This window comes from Vicia villosa, unplaced genomic scaffold (genome assembly GCF_029867415.1).
Source record: "Vicia villosa cultivar HV-30 ecotype Madison, WI unplaced genomic scaffold, Vvil1.0 ctg.000141F_1_1_1, whole genome shotgun sequence".
NCBI lineage: Eukaryota > Viridiplantae > Streptophyta > Magnoliopsida > Fabales > Fabaceae > Vicia > Vicia villosa.
In genome coordinates this window covers 377,362-397,012 of record NW_026705032.1, presented here as the reverse complement: position 1 = coordinate 397,012, position 19,651 = coordinate 377,362, and the positions used below count along the sequence as shown (strand labels likewise).

Sequence of the window (19,651 nt, the reverse complement as noted above, 5' to 3'; positions counted from 1 at the left end):
AACAAGTCATAAACGACAGAGAGAACAAACAATTGTCTTGATCGCTACTTTATTTCTTTATGCCATGATTTGCATTTGAACTTCAATCCAACATAACAATAATGCCTTAAGGAATCCTTGAAGTAAAGAAGAGTTGAAACACTTAAGAACCTCTTAACATGAAATCCAATGAAACTCAGATAATAAACTCTTTATTATTTTTCTTTGATTTTTGAACGACGAAATAAACGCCATCCATAACTTATAGCACGGAGAAAGAGGGCAAATTTTGGGGTGCAACATTTGCCACGAAATTTGGAGTATTTTGATGTTTGGAATTGACTGGAAGCCAAAGCAAAACAAATCTTTTGTATTTTCTCTTAATTATTTGATTTAAATTGAATTTTAAATGAATAAAACTCAATATAAAATCAAATGATCATCAAAAATTCGTGGCCTTTGGATTGGATCTCCTTAATGACTTGAGGAACAAGATTGGACTACAAAAGATTGGGCCTCTTTGCAAAAAAAATCCAATTTGAACCTCATTTGCTTCACACTTTTCACCCAAAATTGTCCAACTTTGACAAGGAATATCTCCCTCAATTTTTAAGATATGGAAGATTTTTAGGACTTTTTGGAAATTCCAAGATGTCTTCTATAATCCACTTTGGAACATATTTTTCATTTGGAGATTTTATCTTGATGATATGGGCTTTGACAAAAAACTGCTTTTGGTTGACTTTCAAAAAGGACCTATAATCTTTTGGTCCATACCTCTCAAATGAAGCATTTCTAGCCTTGGCATGTGAGAGACAAAGTTGTAAGGAATTCAATTTCCTTCAAAATGAGCTTTGATTGGGAAATCTTATGATATTCCATGTGAAAGTTATGGCTGGTCAAAGTTCAGTTGACTTTAGGTCAAAAAACCCTAATTTAGAAACTTTGAGCTTTGTTGATTTCTGAGCTTTTCTTGATGAATCATGATCAACCCTTGATCAAATGATGAATGTTACTTCAAAATAAGGATGTTGACCAAAAATCAGGAATTTTGACTGTACTTTGACCACAGTTGACTTTTAGTCAAATTAGTCGACTGTTGACCATTTGAGTTGTTTTGTGAATCAAAGCTTGAAATATAGTGGGCAAATTTTGGGGTATGACACAATCATTCACTGAAAGAGATGCTCAATGATAACATAAGCTATTGCTACCTCATGTATCTTAGAATCTTTAAGAGGTTAGGGTTACACATGCAAGATCTTAAGTCATGCAACGACAAAAGCCTCTTAGCATTCAACATCTCCTCAACCTGACCACGTGGAACACTAGATCTACCGATCCTTGAAGGTGCCAGACAACAGTGTGCATTCTAGGGTCTCAGTTGCTTAAATGATGGCTATTTATGTTTTGGTTTAGGGAACACATTCATAAGGATCATTATATTCACATGGAGGTTTAAATCCATCACGGATAAATGATTCCCATATCTCGTATGAGAGTGGTTAGGGATCCATCGTTTGCATCTCATATGGGGGATTGGGCTCTTATTAGTGTTGTCTGATATTGTGGACATTGTCCTCCAGTGTCTGAATTTAACGATGTAGTCTGCCTATGGTAGTGCACATATCCACCAGAGCGATGGCATCAATGCTACCACTGGTATCCTATGGCGTAGGTGTGGTGTCATTTTTTTACCTCCCCGTTTCACTTGGGAGGACGGCACGCTAGACCCTTCACGCGAAATTTGGAAGGAGAATACGCCCGTGGCGGGATGAATTTTGTTTCAGTTCTTCCTACGATATCACACGAACTTTTTAATTGTCCTAACGAGTAGGAGAGGGGAAAAAGATCTCAAATTAACCCTAGGAGTTTGCAAAGTGTGGGGATTCACCTAGACTAGAAATTCTGGAGTCCGGGGGGTCGGTTATCCATAGGGAAGAGTTTAAGCACCCTACATATCCGTAGTACTCTACGAGAACCTTCTCTGTGTCAATGTGATTGTGTTTGTTGCTTATTATTGGGAAAGTTTCTCCTTTGTGTTAGGAGAGAGAATTTGAATTGATTTTAAAAGACAGACAGACAGACAAACTGACTATTTTTGGTATTTTATTAGCTCGCTGAGATTCCTTGTGAACCTCGTGCCTACATATCCCTAATGGAAGTCAGAGCTTAATGTAGTTCGGGGAACTAATTAGGGATTTTAAAGATTTTTGGTGCCTTGCTTGAAGCTCAAGGTTGAAGCTTTAAATTAAATCTCTGTTTATGGTAAAGAGACATGAAATCATCTTTACAGAGAGGTATTTCTACTATTCCAACACAAACATTCTTAAAGTGACAGAAAAGCTAAAAAAAAGATGTTTCATTAAGAGGGGAGTCTACTTGGTTGATCAAGTATGACAGCCATCGTGCCTCTTAAATGAAAGATTCTCAACCAAATTAGGGAAAGGGTCGTACAAGTCTGGGTGTGTTGCCAGAGCATGCCTTTCACGAGTCCTAAATGGGAGAATGTTTGAAATGATGATTTGTTTGAAATGATTGTTTGAAGTGATTGTTTGTTTGTGGTGAGATAAGAGAAATATCTACCTATGAAGATGAGCTATGTCTATCTATTGTTTGAAAGATTTGATTTTTTAGCTGGCTTGAATGAGGCCCAAGCTTGAGGCTTTTGATTGATTTATTGTTTTGTTGAAAGATAACTCTACTGAGGAGAATTAAACTAAGGGGTTTTTGTGTTCTGTACAAAGCCCAGAATTGAGGCTGACTCTAGTTGGAGAGTGTTTATTTTATGGGTTTTATTTGGTGTTCTGTACAAAGCCCAGAATTGTGGCTGACTCTACTTAGGGAGACTCTATTTTTTGCCTTGTATGAAGCCCAAGGTTGTGGCTAACTGCTGAGGATACTGAATTTTGAAGACTATGGATGACTCTATTTGTGCCTTGTACAAAGCCCAAGGCTGTGGCTGACTTTTAACTAGGGAAGTTATTAATTTGTGCCTTGTATGAAGCCCAAGGTTGTGGCTACTCTGGCTAGGGAAAACATTATTTTCTGCCTTGTATAAAGCCCAAGGTTGTGGCGGACTCTTAAAGAAACTGAGTATGGATGACCCTATGGGGGAAAAGATCCTAGAGATTAGGAATCTTTGACACAGGAAATATGGTTTATCTGCCTTGTACAAAGCCCAAGGTTGTGGCTACTGAATAGTGAAGGACTCACTGGGAATTTTATTTTGCTAGAGGATTTATCTATTAAAAGACTGATTTTTTATGTTTTTGGAAGCTAACCCTTTCCAGGGGTTTTGACTCTTTTTATTGACTGTGATTTGGAGGCTGACCCTTTCCAGGGGTTTTTGTTAAAAATGAAGGAATGATTTTGAAGGCTAACCCTTTCCAGGGGTTTTTGTTAAAATGAAGGAATGAATTTTGAGGCTAACCCTTTCCAAGGGTTTTGGATTTAAAGGAGTGATTTTGGAGGCTAACCCTTTCCAGGGGTTTTTAAAGATGGCAGAAAGATTATCTAATTGAGACCTCTTGTTTTAAAGCCAAAGATTAAGGCTGACTCTTGCTGAGGATAAGCAAATATGGATCCTAGACTCTGCTAAGGAAGATTGATGAAGATAAGGGTGACAAAGACTGTCCATGTGTCTCATTCCAAAAGGTGTGCTCAATATGAGATTGAGACAAATTTAGCTTGTTTAAAGTCTGGTTTAAAGTGAAAGAAGCTCACCAGGATAGGCTAAAAGGTAACTAAAGACCTGTTCCTATGTTTATAAGAAACCTGATGGGTCCTTGTATACAAGCTCAAGAGGAAGCTGGAAATGCTTTTAAGAAGCCTGTGGGTCCTTGTACAAAGCCCAAGAGGAGGCTATTCGAGGGTCATCGAGGGTCCTTGTTATAGCACAAGAGAAAGCTATGTGGTTTTGAACTTATTTTGGCTCTAAGCAAATGGGTAAGAGGTTTCACCGGGAATAATTTCTCTTTGGGTGGATGTGTCCTAGTTTTTGTTCTAAGGCTTTTTTCAAGATGTTTCACCGGGAATAATTCATCATGAGGGTTTTAACTAAAGATTTCTAATTAGGAAAGAGCCTTCACCGGGAAGACATTCTCAATCCTAGGCCATATTCCTATAATATATATATATAGTTTAACTGTCCTAGGGTTTACACTCAAACGTAGTTCTAAACAATATATAAACAGTTCTATATTTGACAGTAATTTAAATAAAGACTGTAAATTGAAAGCTTGTAAAGCCTAACCTGGATGGAGTGGAGGCCTTTGAAGAAGTATGTACAAAGCCTTACCAGCAATTTTATTGATGACAGTTGAATATTTATGATAAACAGTTAAAGGTTTTTGAAAACAGAAGAAGTGAAGGTGGACAAAGGTCACATAGGTATCTGAAGAGTTTCACCGGGAATAATGCCCTTCAAATACCAGAAGAATGTTTTGAAAACAGAAAGAAGATTTTGTAAATACAGTTTTGAAAACAAACTAAGAAAAGAAAAAGGTGCTGGGACTTACACTCTAATAGAGGCCCGGTACTTTACAGTACTGGTTGACGGTTATGAAAACAGTTTAAATTATTTGACAAAAGTCAACTTAATTGAGATAATGACAAAGTCTATATCTAATTAAGACCTAAATGATTAGGGTTTTATCACTAAAAATATTTATGAGAAATTCAGTTTTGAAAATCAAAAGAAAGCTATTTTTAAAGTATTTTAAAATACTTAAAAAGTATGTTATTTTAAACCTAAAAAAATGTCAAGTAAATAATATTTTTTTGATTAATCATAAAATAGATATATTAAATGATAAGTGTGTGAAAAATGAAGTGAAAATGATTTAGTTTAATAGGTGAAATAATTGTGTGAAATTGTGAAGAAAATGAGTGAGAAAAGTGATAAAAATAAGGATTTGTCTCTACCAAGGCTTGAACACACGCCCTTTATGTTACCAGCCCAAAACAACACCACTGAGCCAACGCGCGCTTGGTGACAAGGTAATGGTTCCATTGCAATACATATGTTATTCAAGTGCATAGAAGCAAAAAAAAGAAATAAAATCAAAAGGTCTGGGGCGAGGGGGATTCGAACCCCAGACCTTGGGCACGCGCAACACACAAACACTCTTTACCACTGGGCTATAACGATTTAGTCGTTTATAAAACAACCATCATTCAAAATAAAATAAACTTCCACCCTAAATTTGAACTTTTGCGCGCCACCACCATTGTCATCTTCAACCTCAAGCTCTTATATTTTTGAAATTCTGAACTCTCTCAATTCTCAACCATTTGCAAATATGTAAATACCAAACTTGCTCTAAATTCTCTCACGATTTCAAATATGTAACTAACATGAATTTATATTAACTACATCTACTGAATTATCTAAAATACGTGAAGAACCCTAAAATTTGAATTTTAAATTAAATGGCCATACTGAAGTATAAATGACTGATGATAGAGGGTTTTTAATCCTCTGATGATGCTGAATGAAATGGTATCGAGCTTTAACCAAAAAGGTACACGAATTAAAGAGGTGGAGTTGAGAAACTTACCTCTGAAAATGGAGGTCGTGAGGACGATAGAGAACACCTGGGCTTGTATGAATGATCCTAAAAGCTTCCTTGGGACTCAGTGATTCTAACTGAATACTTATTGTGACTTGAATACCTCAGAATTACTCCACCCGACCCCTTCGATTTGAGCTTCAAGTGAACATGGAGGTTGATGAATTTGCAGTTACAGATGAGCTGCAACCATCTGGATAGCTTCACCACACCCTAAGGAACGTGTTTGAACACTTAGATTCGCTTGACACCTTCTGAATTACTCCATGGACCTCCAACTGCATAAGCTCCAAAACGAGAGCAACAATGGTGCTCCTCCACTTACAGAAGTGATCCAGGTGCTTGGATCACCTCAAATGAACCCCTTTGAGATGTTAGAATGCTTACTTTTCAAAGAAGAGCTCTGGTTTGAAGAAAGTGATTCTTCTTGCCAAAGAACTTTGAAAAACCATAAGCATGAGGGAGAGAAAGAGAAAGCAAGAATTGGAGTTTCTTTGGTGTCTAATACTGAGGAATGCACTTGTATTTATAGGCAAATGGATGCAGAGCAATTGGATGTAGTGAGCTTGCTTAATGAGGTTAACTTGGTACCTTAAGCATGAAGAAATTTCAAAGAATATCCAAGTGTGATCATTGCATTTTCGAGCTAGCTCCCTATCCATTGATTCCATCTGATCTTAGGGGACATTTCTGATGCAGAATGAGCTCTAATTGGTTGATGGGAAGATTCCTTTGATGATTCATCAATTTGCCATAAATTCCCAAATGTAATCATTACATAATCACATGTTCTTGTTTTGGGAATCTTCTTCAATCTTCATGCTATGGTGAAAGTGAATGCATGGCATGTTTGCAGATGTGTTATGGGTCGTGTAGCATCCATAAGTGAGGCTATATGCACAAAATTGCAAAGTTCCAAAATGATGCATGACCTAGAATTTTACTTCATGAGGCCAACTTTGAACAAGCATAAATCCTAGCTCAAAATGAATTTGGAGAAGGTTGAGCACAATTTGGAAAGCCCTAAACATCTACTTCAAATCATTAGTTTGGGGTTTCTTCAGAATACTTTGGGAAATTTGTGAAAAATGAGGCTAAAGTTGGAAGAAAACTAGGTCAAAACACTTAGAAAATTTTCTAAGTTTTTATGACCTAAAACTTCAAAATTCCCAAATCTCTTAAATGATTGATTTCTTGAAAAAAGTTGTTATGTAAGATGTTGTTTTATTTTGCAAGACCTACAAATTTCATGTTGGAAGTTTTTTGAGTTGTGTAGGTGAAATTTTGAGTTCCCACAATGCCCTTAAAAACCCTAATTCCCGACTTTTTGATCCTTGGTGAATTTTCTTGAATTTCTTTGGTCAAATGACTTTAATAATCATATATTGATGATATTGATCCTTAAAAGTCATGGTTTGACCAAAAACCTTAAAAGTCAAAGGTGGTCCTGTACAGTTGACTTTTTTCAGATGAAGTGGGATTTTGGACTTTTGTGATGAACCAAGTCCTCCTCCTCAAATGAATGATATGAATGGACTATGTTGAGGTAATAGAAGTTCTTGAACCATGTTTTGAGTTTTGGGTTCATGTCCTGATTAAAAGTCAACTATCCAGGTGAATTAGGTCAAAAACCCTAATTGTCGACCAGATGAAATTGATGAATGTGGTTCTTGAATTGAGGTGTAATGCCCAATGGATGTTGTTATATGGATCATTTGAGGATGATTGAAGCCTTTAATTGATGCCCTTGAGCTTTTTAGGGTTTCCCAAATGTGATCCCTTATTTTAGTCCTTGATGGGCTCAAAACCCTAGACTGGTGAAGTAAGCAACCCTGAGTCCAGGTGATGGGTATCTAATCAATCACAGGTGAATAGAATGAAGCTTTTGAGTCCCATGGTTGTGTTAGAAACCATCCATTTTACTGATTGATCCTTTGCCTGAGCTCTTTTGTTCCTGAACACCCCCGACTAAGTACCAGATGAATAAGTGACTGCTCTAAGTATCTGTTTTGACTTTGATGAAAAGTTTAAAGATATGACATCTCAGGGGGGGTCAAAATTAGGGTATGACAGTAGGGGATGAAGCTCTTCTGTTAACCATGACTGAGAAAGGCTAGGTATATGAGTGGAGGGTAATAGTGAGCATGGTGACTGTGACGAAGAAGGTGTGGCCCATGTTTATTTTATTTGGAGCCCACGGTGAGCGCCACTATACTGGTCAAAAATAATAAGTGTTCATGGTATCCTTACAAAGGTAGAGGATACCCAAAGGCCTTAATAGGTTTATAACAATTTTGAGTGGTTCGGGATTTCTTGCGGGGGTGAGAAGCCATGTAGGGTAGTTTTACAGTGGTTTTAGAGAACCTACTTACATGGAGTGAGAGGCTCTGTATATCAGCATTATGCTTTAGGTATTATGCGTCAATTATTATTTGTACTTTATCCCATTATAGGAGAAGTATATAGAGGGGATCTTTTGGCCTAAGGTTTAACAATTCTTCGAGGCAGTAACAACTTCCCCTTGACTATGAGAAATTGTTGACTACCTACTTTCCAAGGAGTCGTGGTATGACTTATTCTCATATGGATAATGGGAAGATAACAATACTATACATGTCACTTGTCCCAATGGCGAGCCCTTAAGTTCTGTGAAGATGTCTCTCAGGCGCTGTCACGCTAGGCGAGGACATTTGTGTCACCCTTGTTTGAGACTATCACAAATATAACACTACATATTCTCACAGACGACACCAACGTTCCGTTTAAGAAATAGAGATATGGGGTGAAGTGATGGAATGAAGTTCAGATATGATGGGCTAGTCTTCTGATGGGGTGGATCAAACTTTTGGTGTGGTGGAAAGGTGGTGGATCTACAAGGTTAGCACTACAAGTCCAAGTTAATGAATGAGCAAAAATTAGATTTATAGTGAGAATAGATTGAATACCTGAAATGACACAATTTGAGCTTTAAAGTATGGATGGTTAAAATCGTCGTCAGTGTGTGATTCAACAAGTTGTGCATGTTATCGTTCGATTAGATCCAATTGTGAGAGATGCGATGGTGAGAAAAATTGCGTGTGCTCATTAAAGATGAAAATGCACATGTTTTGCGCGTCTTTTTTCTCAATACTTGTTATTGATTTTTTTGTGGGCCTTGCGAGTAGTCCAAAACCATAACAGTTACCTATAATAGATTGGTGGTACAAACAAAAAAATTAGTCTCAGTCATTGTAGGGATAAGTAGGGGTGGCGAAACGGACCCGACCCATTAGACATGTTCATTTTGCATGCACTTTTTTTGCAACGCGGTTGAAAGATTTAAGCCAGCATCCTCTAATGTGTCAGCCGCGTCCACCCTATTTTTTTGCAAGCTTTTGCGGGCGCGAACATTAACATAAATTTTTGTATTTGTAGACTTAAAACATTCATTGCCCACGGGCTCAACCCCCACCCTAATTTTTTGTGTGGAACAAGGTTTTAAACTCGCACTTGTCTGCTCATCTCTCTTTTTTTGTCGGTTTTTAATATATTGTTTAAAATTTTAATCTTTAATTTAAAATTATAGATAAATTAATAAAAATTAAATATAATTAAATTATTAAACTAATTTTATTTTAAAATCTTATTAATAACATCTCATAAAAATATAAATTATTTAAAATGAATTTAATTGAAATACATCAATAATAAATTATAGACGTTAAACTTGTTTTAATCACATACTAGTAACAAACCCGTGCGTATGCACGGGTTCTGTTCGGTTACGCGAATTTGGATACATCATTGATTTAAAAAAAAAATGTTAAAAAAAAATTAGATTAATAATTGATTATTTCATATATAAAAATATTTAGATCAATAATATATTTTTTCCCGTATACCATTTTTGGATTAAAAATATTTAATCATAAATACCATTTCTCGTATATAAAAATATTTAAATCAATAATAGATTTTTTTCCCGTATAGAATTCATTTTTGTTTAGGTATCATTCACAAAAATATTTGGATCAATAGTAAATTTCGTATATAAGATTATTTAGATCAATAATAAATTTTTTCCCGTATACCATTTTAAAAAAAAAAATATTTAGATCAATAAGATATTTTTCGTATATTAAAATATTTAGATCAATAATATATTTTTTCCCGTATACCATTTTTTATCAAAAATATTTGATCATAAATACAATTTCTCGTATATAAAAATATTTAGGTCAATAATAGATTTTTTCCCGTATACAGACTTCATTTTTGTTTAGGTATCATTAACAAAAATAAGGGTATTTTGGACTTTTCTACAACCATTAATTTTCTTATATTATAGATTGATAGATTTTTTTTGGAAGAAAGAAATGAGAAAGTGATGAAAGAGAAAAAAAATAGAGAATAGAGAGAGATTTGATAAGTTTGATAAAATATAAAAGTTGTATTATTTTAATAATAAAATTAAGAACTTTATGGTACAAAGACAAAAAAACCACAATTTTAATGTGGTGGCAAAAAATCAAATAAGGGTATTTTGGACTTTTCCACAACAATTAATTTTCTTATTTTATAGATTGATAGATTTTTTTTGGAAGAAAGAAGTGAGAAAGTGATGAAAGAGAAAAAAAATAGAGAATAGAGAGAGATTTGATAAGTTTGATCGAATATAAGAGTTTTATTATTTTAATAATAAAATTAATAACTTTATGGTACAAAGACAAAAAACCACAATTTTAATGTGGTGGCAAAAAATCAAATAAAGATATTTTAGACTTTTCCACAACCATTAATTTTCTTATACTATAGAATGATAGAATTTTTTTGGAATAAAGAAGTGAGAAAGTGATGAAAGAGAAAAAAAAATAGAGAATAGAGAGATATTTGATAAGTTTGATAATATATAAGAGTTGTATTATTTTAATAATAAAATTAAGAACTTTATGGTACAAAGACCAAAAAACCACAATTTTAATGTGGTGGTAAATAATAAAATAAGGGTATTTTGAACATTTCTACAACCATTAATTTTCTTATATTATAGATTGATAGATTTTTTTTGGAAGAAAGAAGTGAGAAAGTGATGAAAGAGAAAAAAAATAGAGAATAGAGAGAGATTTGATAAGTTTGATAAAATATAAGAGTTGTATTATTTTAATAATAAAATTAAGAACTTTATGGTACAAAGACCAAAAAACCACAATTTTAATGTGGTGGCCAAAAATCGAATAAGGGTATTTTAGACTTTTTCACAACCATTAATTTTCTTATATTATAGATTAGAGATTGATAGTTTTTTTATTAGAAGAAAGAAGTGAGAAATTGATGAAAGAGAAAAAAATAGAGAATAGAGAGAGATTTGATAAGTTTGATAAAATATAAGAGTTGTATTATTTTAATAATAAAATTAAGAACTTTATGGTACAAAGACCAAAAAACCACAATTTTAATGTGGTGACAAAAAATCAAATAAGGGTATTTTAGACTTTTCCACAACCATTAATTTTCTTATATTATAGATTAGAGATTGATAGTTTTTTTTTTGGAAGAAAGAAGTGAGGAATTGATGAAAGAGAAAAAAAATAGAGAATAGAGAAAGATTTGATAAGTTTGATAAAATATAAGAGTTGTATTATTTTAATAATAAAATTAAGACCTTTATGGTACAAAGACCAAAAAACCACAATTTTAATGTGGTGGCAAAAAATCAAATAAGGGTATTTTAGACTTTTCCACAACCATTAATTTTCTTATATTATAGATTATATTATAGATTGATAGATTTTTTTTTGGAAAAAAGATGTGAGAAAGTGATGAAAGAGAAAAAAATAGAGAATAGAGAGAGATTTGATAAGTTTGATAAAATTAAGAACTTTATGGTACAAAGACCAAAAAACCACAATTTTAATGTGGTGACAAAAAATCAAATAAGGATATTTTAGACTTTTCCACAACCATTAATTTTCTTATATTATAGATTAGAGATTGATAGTTTTTTTTTGGAAGAAAGAAGTGAGAAAGTGATGAAAGAGAAAAAATAGAGAATAGAGAGAGATTTGATAAGTTTGATAAAATATAATAGTTGTATTATTTTAATAATAAAATTAAGAACTTTATGATACAAAGACCAAAAAACCACAATTTTAATGTGGTGGCAAAAAATCAAATAAGGGTATTTTAGACTTTTCCACAACCATTAATTTTCTTATATTATAGATTAGAGATTGATAGTTTTTTTTTTGGAAGAAAGAAGTGAGAAAGTGATGAAAGAGAAAAAATAGAGAATAGAGAAAGATTTGATAAGTTTGATAAAATATAAGAGTTGTATTATTTTAATAATAAAATTAAGAACTTTATGGTACAAAGACCAAAAAACCACAATTTTAATGTGGTGGCAAAAAATCAAATAAGGGTATTTTTGACTTTTGCACAACCATTAATTTTCTTATATTATAGATTGATAGTTTTTTTTTTTTGGAAAAAATAAGTGAGAAAGTGATGAAAGAGAAAAAAATAGAGAATAGAGAGAGATTTGATAAGTTTGATAAAATATAAGAGTTGTATTATTTTAATAATAAAAATAAGAACATTATGGTACAAAGACCAAAAAACCACAATTTTAATGTGGTGGCAAAAAATCAAATAAGGGTATTTTGGACTTTTCCACAACCATTAGTTTTCTTATATTATAGATTGATAGATTTTTTTTTGGAAGAAAGAAATGAGAAAGTGATGAAAGAGAGAAAAATAGAGAATAGAGAGAGATTTGATAAGTTTGATAAAATATAAGAGTTGTATTAATTTAAAATAAAATTAAGAACTTTATGGTACAAAGGCCAAAAAACCACAATTTTAATGTGGTGGCAAAAAATCAAATAAGGGTATTTTAGACTTTTCCACAACCATTAATTTTCTTATATTATAGATTAGAGATTGATAGTTTTTTTTTTGGAAGAAAGAAGTGAGAAAGTGATGAAAGAGAAAAAATAGAGAATAGAGAGAGATTTGATAAGTTTGATAAAATATAAGAGTTGTATTATTTTAATAATAAAATTAAGAACTTTATGGTACAAAGACCAAAAAACCACAATTTTAATGTGGTGGCAAAAAATCAAATAAGGGTATTTTAGACTTTTCCACAACCATTAATTTTCTTATATTATAGATATTATAATTTTTTTAAAGCTAAAACAAACTGACCCGTAATGATTGAATACCTAACAATTATTCTTATATCAAATATACAACCCAAACTTATTTAAAAAAAAAAAAAAAGAGAGATATTAAAAGTGGGTAGCAGAAAATTTATTGAACTAAAGTTTAAAACTGAGTTTGGTATTTAAAAAGAAAAAAAAAAACTAGTTTAGTTTCAGAGTTTTCTCCAAACCGAACGACACACAAATTCGCAATGGCCAGAGACAGTTGCCTCGCTCGTGTCGCAGCCGGTGCTGCCGTGGGAGGCGCTGTTGGCGGTGCCGTCGGTCAGTTACCCACTCCTTTTATAATCATTTTATTATTTGATTTTAGGGTCTTTCTTATTATTATTTGATTCTAACTGCATTTTGCGATATCAATTATTGTATTTCAAGTTCTAACTGCTATATAATGATGCTGTTATTCAAATGGAATCAATAGGGTTTATATTGAAATTGTCCACACTTTGTAAATTGAGTTAGGGTTTATTTGATTTTAGAAAACCCTTTTATTTTTTTTAATTTCAATTTCTTGTTTATAATTTTAAATCCAAAACTGCTGCATTGTAATAACCTAATATATTGGTGTATTTCCAGGTGCTGTTTATGGAACATATGAGGCTGTTAGATATAAGGTATGTCATATGTTCTTGTTTTAAACTTCAATAATGTGATTGTATAAACAAATTAATGGCTTTTGTAGAATATATTGTGAAATTTTGTAAGTATCTATAAATTAAGTGATTTGAGGAAAAACTAGTAGTATGTTTTATTGTTGGATTTGGTTAACATTTATGTAGTACCGACACACCTGAAGAAAGGTGCATATGTGTCAGTGTCGGTATCTGAAACCGACACCGTTACTTGTGATTTCTTTTAATTTAAACTTCAATAATGAGATTGTTTAAACAAATTAATGGCTTTTGTATAATATTGTAAAATTTTGTAAGTATCTATACATTGAGTGCTCCTAAAAAAGGTGCATTTGTCACTGTTGGTGACCGAAACCGATATTGACATTTGTGATTTCATTTAATTTATCCATTTTTTCAAATTATTATCGGTGTTGATGTGTCAGTGTCGTGTTTCTAGTGTCCGTGCCTCATAGATTAACATGGAAAAACAACAGCTCATAGTAAGATATAACAAATGGAAAATAAAAAAATGAAATACTCTTATCTACAAAATATAAGTTGCAAGTGCAGTGCTTTGTTTCTACAGAGACGGTGCAAGAATCTAGTTGCAGTGTCACTTACTAGACAAACTTTGGGGTTATTAATTCATGAACTCATCATAGATTTGTTCTCTAGTTAGATTTTTGAACCCGTGGTTGTTGTCAAATAGCGGCTATAGTGCAACAGAATGTGAACAAATTGTTATTTTTTCACAATACTCTAGTGTTGTCGAATAATGGCTATGGCATTGTAATGCAGCGGAATTGGAACAAACTGGTATTTTCTATACTCATGATTGGCAACATTGGTTAGAGACTTGAAGTAGTGGTGTCAAAGATTATCTATGAAGCATGGACACCAGACACGACACTGACATGTCAACACCGGCAATACTTTGAAAAAATTAATAAATTGAACGTCACAAGTGTCTGTGTCGTGTTAACACAGACATGTCTTTTTTCAGAGGTATCGGTGCTAAAGGGAAGTTTATTGATCTAACATGAATGTAGATTCTGTAACATTTTGAATTTTATGCATTGGAAGTAAACAAAATGAATGTATTATGTTAGAAATATTTAAGTCTTTCTATAGCAACCAGATACTGAAAATTTCTTGTTATTTCTCTATGTATGTAAAACAACAGTTTTAGCAGTTCAAAACTTGTTCATTTTCTATTCATAGACAAGTCCCCCTTAGTTTGTTCTGACAATCTATCCGTGGACTTTGAGTTCCATTATCTGGTTTACTATGCCTCTGTGATCGATTTGCTCATAATAATATTTTATATTGAAAAGCCATCAATCCCCATATGGAATGGTCTGTTATAAACAAGCATATAAGTAACTATATATGGATTTGTGGTTGAGAACTTACTATTGATTTTCTTACTGCATGTTTGTATTGGATGTGAATTTGGCATAATATCGGCATGTCACTGTTTTTTATTTGTAAAAACTACATTTTGGGCTTCAATAAAATCACAGTGCTGCCGTGACTGTAATCTCTTAGTTATGGATTTGCAAAATCTTGTCCGCAATTGACCACAGCACTTATCCACCTCGGCCAAAAATAAGAGATAATATTTACCGGCACTGTAAAAAAAAACACCATAAATAGTTTAAATTGATACTGAGTCATGTCATGTAATGTAATGTTAGATGTCAAAATGTTTTAATTCTGTCAGAGATTATATGTTGCAGCATTTAAATCAATTGATTCATTGAGATGCAGGTACCTGGACTTTTGAAAATTAGGCATATTGGACAAACTACACTTGGAAGTGCTGCTATTTTTGGTATATTCTTGGGTGCTGGAAGCTTGATTCACTGTGGGAAGTCATACTGAACTCATAATGATTTTTTATTTTCCTACTTGCAGAGGTTTTGCTTGCCGCCCTTGTAAATTAGAGAATGAATTTACCTTTTTTTTATAGAAATATTTTAAAAGTTTTCTGGATTTTTGAAATGGTTTGGTGGAAGTAGCTGTAGCACTGCTCTTTGTATGACATTTCTCATTTATTTATCCGTGGACAGTGGACAATACTGTTGAATCCATGCTGAAAAACCATTAAGGAGACATTTTTACTCTTAATGCATTAAGGAGAGGTAAAATTCATTTAATACATGCTTAAAAACCAAAGATTAAGGAAAGAGGTATTACTTATGTGTGTAACCAAAAAAACAAATATTATTATTGTATATCGGTCTCTTGGTATGTACTCGTTGAACTTTTTTTTTTTTACCGAAAGAAATTCAATTCATATCATTAATCAATAAAGTAGTAATACAAGGAGGAATCATATTAAACCAACTACGCCTAGTCCAAGAATCGGCCACTTTTGCTATAGAATGAGCAACCGAATTCGCTTGGTGTTTGACAAACTTAACCTCAAAGTTTGGAAAATTATTCAACAAAGTGCGGATAGAAGAAATTATAAAACTAAATTTGGACAAACCGGGTTGATATGAAAGAATCGCCTGGATAGTTCTTTGGGAATCACTTTCGAAGGAAACATTCTCCATATTTGAGTCTATAGCGCTAAGGATAGCCTCTTTGATTGCCAAAGCTTCCGCTTCAATAATTGAGAAGGATCCAAAATCCCAAGCTGCTCCTCCGTACAAAAAATTCCCCAAATGGTCTCTCATGCACCAACCCCTATTCGTAGTACCTCTAATAGTGTTAAAGCCTGCATCAACATTACATTTCAATCTCCCTTCCACCGGGGGACACCATCTAGTGATAGTTAGGGGGTATGCTCCCTAACTATGTGTGTTTGAGCCTTGAACCAATCTTGCCAATTACAAAGAGCATGAATGCCGAGAATAGTGTAAGCCTCATTTTCGTTATTCCAAATCATGTTATTACGATTTTTCCACATAGTATCAATCATAACCGCAACTCTCCCCGCCACCAATGTATCTTCCTTACAGCAAATATCAAAAATCAACGATCTGGCATCATGGAAATTATGCTTACGAGGATCCATAATATGGGCCAACCCTGCACTTTGCCAGCACCTATTCGTAACATCACAACCGAAGAACACATGCCACGAATCCTCCATATATAACTCACAAAACGGACAAATAGTCGGGCAAGGCACATGAAATTGTTGCAGCCTAACTCTTGTGGGGAGACAATCCATACAAATCCTCCAGAGAAGATGCTTCACTCTAAGTGGAGCCTTAATATTCCAAAGGCTACTCCAATCTCCAACCACCCCCGAAAAGGCGACCCTACCTCCTTTCTCCATAACCTGTATCCAGACCGGACACTATAACACCCAGTTTGCTCCTCTTTCCAATTCCACTTATCTTTAATCACATCATCAATTAAAGGAACTTGGAGAATAGCATTCCCAACGTCATAATCAAACAGCTCCCTGATTAAAGGGACATTCCAACATTTTCCAACAGGAGATAAGAGATCACTAACAGAAAGGCCATAAACATTTTGACGTTGAGGCCCATTCAACATACCCTCGATACGGCCCCGAAGCCAAGGAGAACCCATCACTGGAATATGCCTCCCATCACCAATACTCCACCTACAACCAAGAGAAAGAATCCTCCTAGCCTGCCAAATGCTACGCCAGACAAAACTAGGATTATTACCCAGGTTAGCCTCAAAAAAAGAAGAACGAGGAAAATACCTTGCTGTATAAATTCTTGCCACAAGAGAATGCGGCTTAGACAACAAATGCCAACCTCTCTTAGCGACCATGGCCAGATTAAACGACTTGAGGTCTCGGAATCCAAGCCCCCCTCATTCTTAGAACCTGTTAACTTATCCCACGCCATCCACTTAATACAACTTTGGTTACTACTACCTCCCCACCAGAATGCATTAAGCATTTTTTCAATATCATGAATAATGCCATCAGGAAGAACAAACAGACTCATAACATAAGATGGAATAGACTGCAGCACCGACTTTATCATCACTTCCTTTCCTGCTTTAGAAACCGGCCTGCCCCTCCACGAGTTGATCTTCTTCCAAATTTTGTCCTTCACATACCCAAAAATGACCTTCTTATTGCGACCAATAAGGGATGGGAGCCCCAGATAGGTTCCAGTGCCAAGAACATGACGCACTCCCATGATGTTAGCCAGATCCTTCTGAGCAGATATACTGATATTCCTGCTAAAGAACACCTCAGATTTGGACAAATTAATTTCTTGACCCGCGACATCAGCATATAATTTAAGGATCTCCATAATGTTATGAACCTCCGTGAGATTTGCCCTGCAAAAAAGAAAACAATCGTCAGCAAAAAGCAGATGAGACACACTAGGTGCCCCTCTGCAAATCTGAACCCCGTGGAGGTCCCCACGAGCCACCGCTCCTTTAACTAGAGTCGAAAGAGCCTCAGTAACAAGAATAAAGAGATAGGGGGAGAGAGGGTCCCCCTGTCTCAACCCTCTCCCTGGTTGAATAGGTCCAACACTATCCGTATTCACAAGCACAGAGTAATTCACTGACGAAACACACATCATCATCCACTGCACCCACCTCTCCGCAAAACCCAACCGATACAACATGCCCCTCAAAAAACCCCAATCCACACGGTCATACGCCTTACTAATATCAATCTTTAGATCCAGCTGGGCATTATTCCCCAAGGTCCTTCTTTTAAGAGCGTGAATGACTTCAAAGGCAATCATGGCATTATCAAGGATCGATCTTCCTTCAACGAAAGCTGACTGCTCCTCCCCAATACACTTGTCCAAGAACTTTTTTAATCTGTTGGCGAGGAGTTTAGAAAGAATTTTGTACACCACATTGCATAACGAAATCGGGCGCAAATCTGTCATACTAGAGGGATTCCCGTTTTTCGGAATAAGATAAATATTAGTGTTATTAATATCAGAAGGGAAAAAACCTCTTTCAAGCCAAAGCTTAGCTTCAGTAAAAATGTCATCACCACATATGTCCCAGAAGTTCTGATAAAAAGCCGGGTTAAACCCATCAGGGCCCGGAGACTTGTCGGGGTGCATCTGAGATAAAGCCATATAAAGTTCATCCTTAGATAAAGGTGCAGTGAGAGAATCATTATCTCTATTAGTAATAACAGGATGAATCAATGCCAACACCGGCTCATATGTTCCCGGCTTCGCTTTGAACAGATCCTCAAAATAACTTTTAGCAACCCCACATAACCCTTCTTGATCCCGAATCTCAACTTGCTCTTCATTCCGAAGCATACTAATTTGTTGGAAGCTCCGACGTACTGAGGCTGTACGATGAAAGAACTTAGTGTTTCGATCACTGTCCCGAAACCAATGCGTCTTGGCCCTTTGTTTCCAATAAGTATCCTCTCGAATAAGGACCTTGCTATAATCTTGCTGAGCCACCATATAATGAGAAGCATTAACCGGGTCCGTACTACCCCTATATATGTCCAGCTTAGCACGAAGAACATCTTTCTCCTCATTATTCTGCCGAACCCGCACCTTCTGCCACTGCTCCAAATCTAAAGCACACCTTGAGATCTTCTCCACGGCAGAATTGTGCGTTTCTGCCATCCAACTCTCCTTCACTACATCCAAGAGACCCTCCTCTTCTAGCCACCAATTTTCAAACCTAAACCTTCTTCTGCTATGCCGCTTTTGGATCGGATCACAACTCAGCAGGATCGGACTATGGTCCGAGTGTGAAGCTACAAGATTAGTTAGCTTAGCATAAGGAAAAGACTGCAACCAACTCACAGAACCCAGGGCCATATCCAACCTCTCCTCGATCATATGCGGTGCACCTCTGCTCTTTATCCAAGTAAACGGGTAACCTACGAGAGGGATATCCATGAGGTTGCAATCACCAATAACTTCTTGAAAACCTGAGCATAACCAATCGGGATGGGGGTGCAAACCGCGTTTATCATTTTGAGAGAGAAGATCATTAAAATCACCAATGATACACCACGGGAGCGTCGAGATATCATGGAGCTCACGAATCAAAGCCCAAGCTTGCCTTCGTCTAGCCCGTTCCGGATACCCGTAGTAACACGTAAGACGCCAATCCCCTTTCACTCCGTCTTGCACCAAAATATTAATGAAGTTTCTGTTAAAGTTGAGAACACTACACTTATTACTGTTATTCCAAAGTACTGCAATGCCACCACTCCTCCCTTCCACATCCACCGATAAACACGCATCGAATTTTAAGGTTACACGGATACTTTCCAACTTCCAAGAATTAGAGAGGGTCTCAGACAGAAACAAAATATCTGGGTGGTACCTTCGAGCAA

General features: G+C 35.0%; 1 protein-coding gene across 1 annotated transcript; it reads left to right on the top strand.

The window, feature by feature from the left end:
- The first annotated feature begins 12,856 nt into the window (after positions 1-12,856).
- On the top strand, positions 12,857-15,458 carry LOC131624575 (uncharacterized). The gene is made up of 3 exons (XM_058895522.1): positions 12,857-13,018; positions 13,328-13,365; positions 15,136-15,458. Exons 1-3 carry the CDS (start codon positions 12,946-12,948, stop codon positions 15,247-15,249), a joined length of 225 nt encoding a protein of 74 aa, XP_058751505.1. The 5' UTR covers positions 12,857-12,945; the 3' UTR covers positions 15,250-15,458.
- The last annotated feature ends 4,193 nt before the right edge of the window (positions 15,459-19,651 follow it).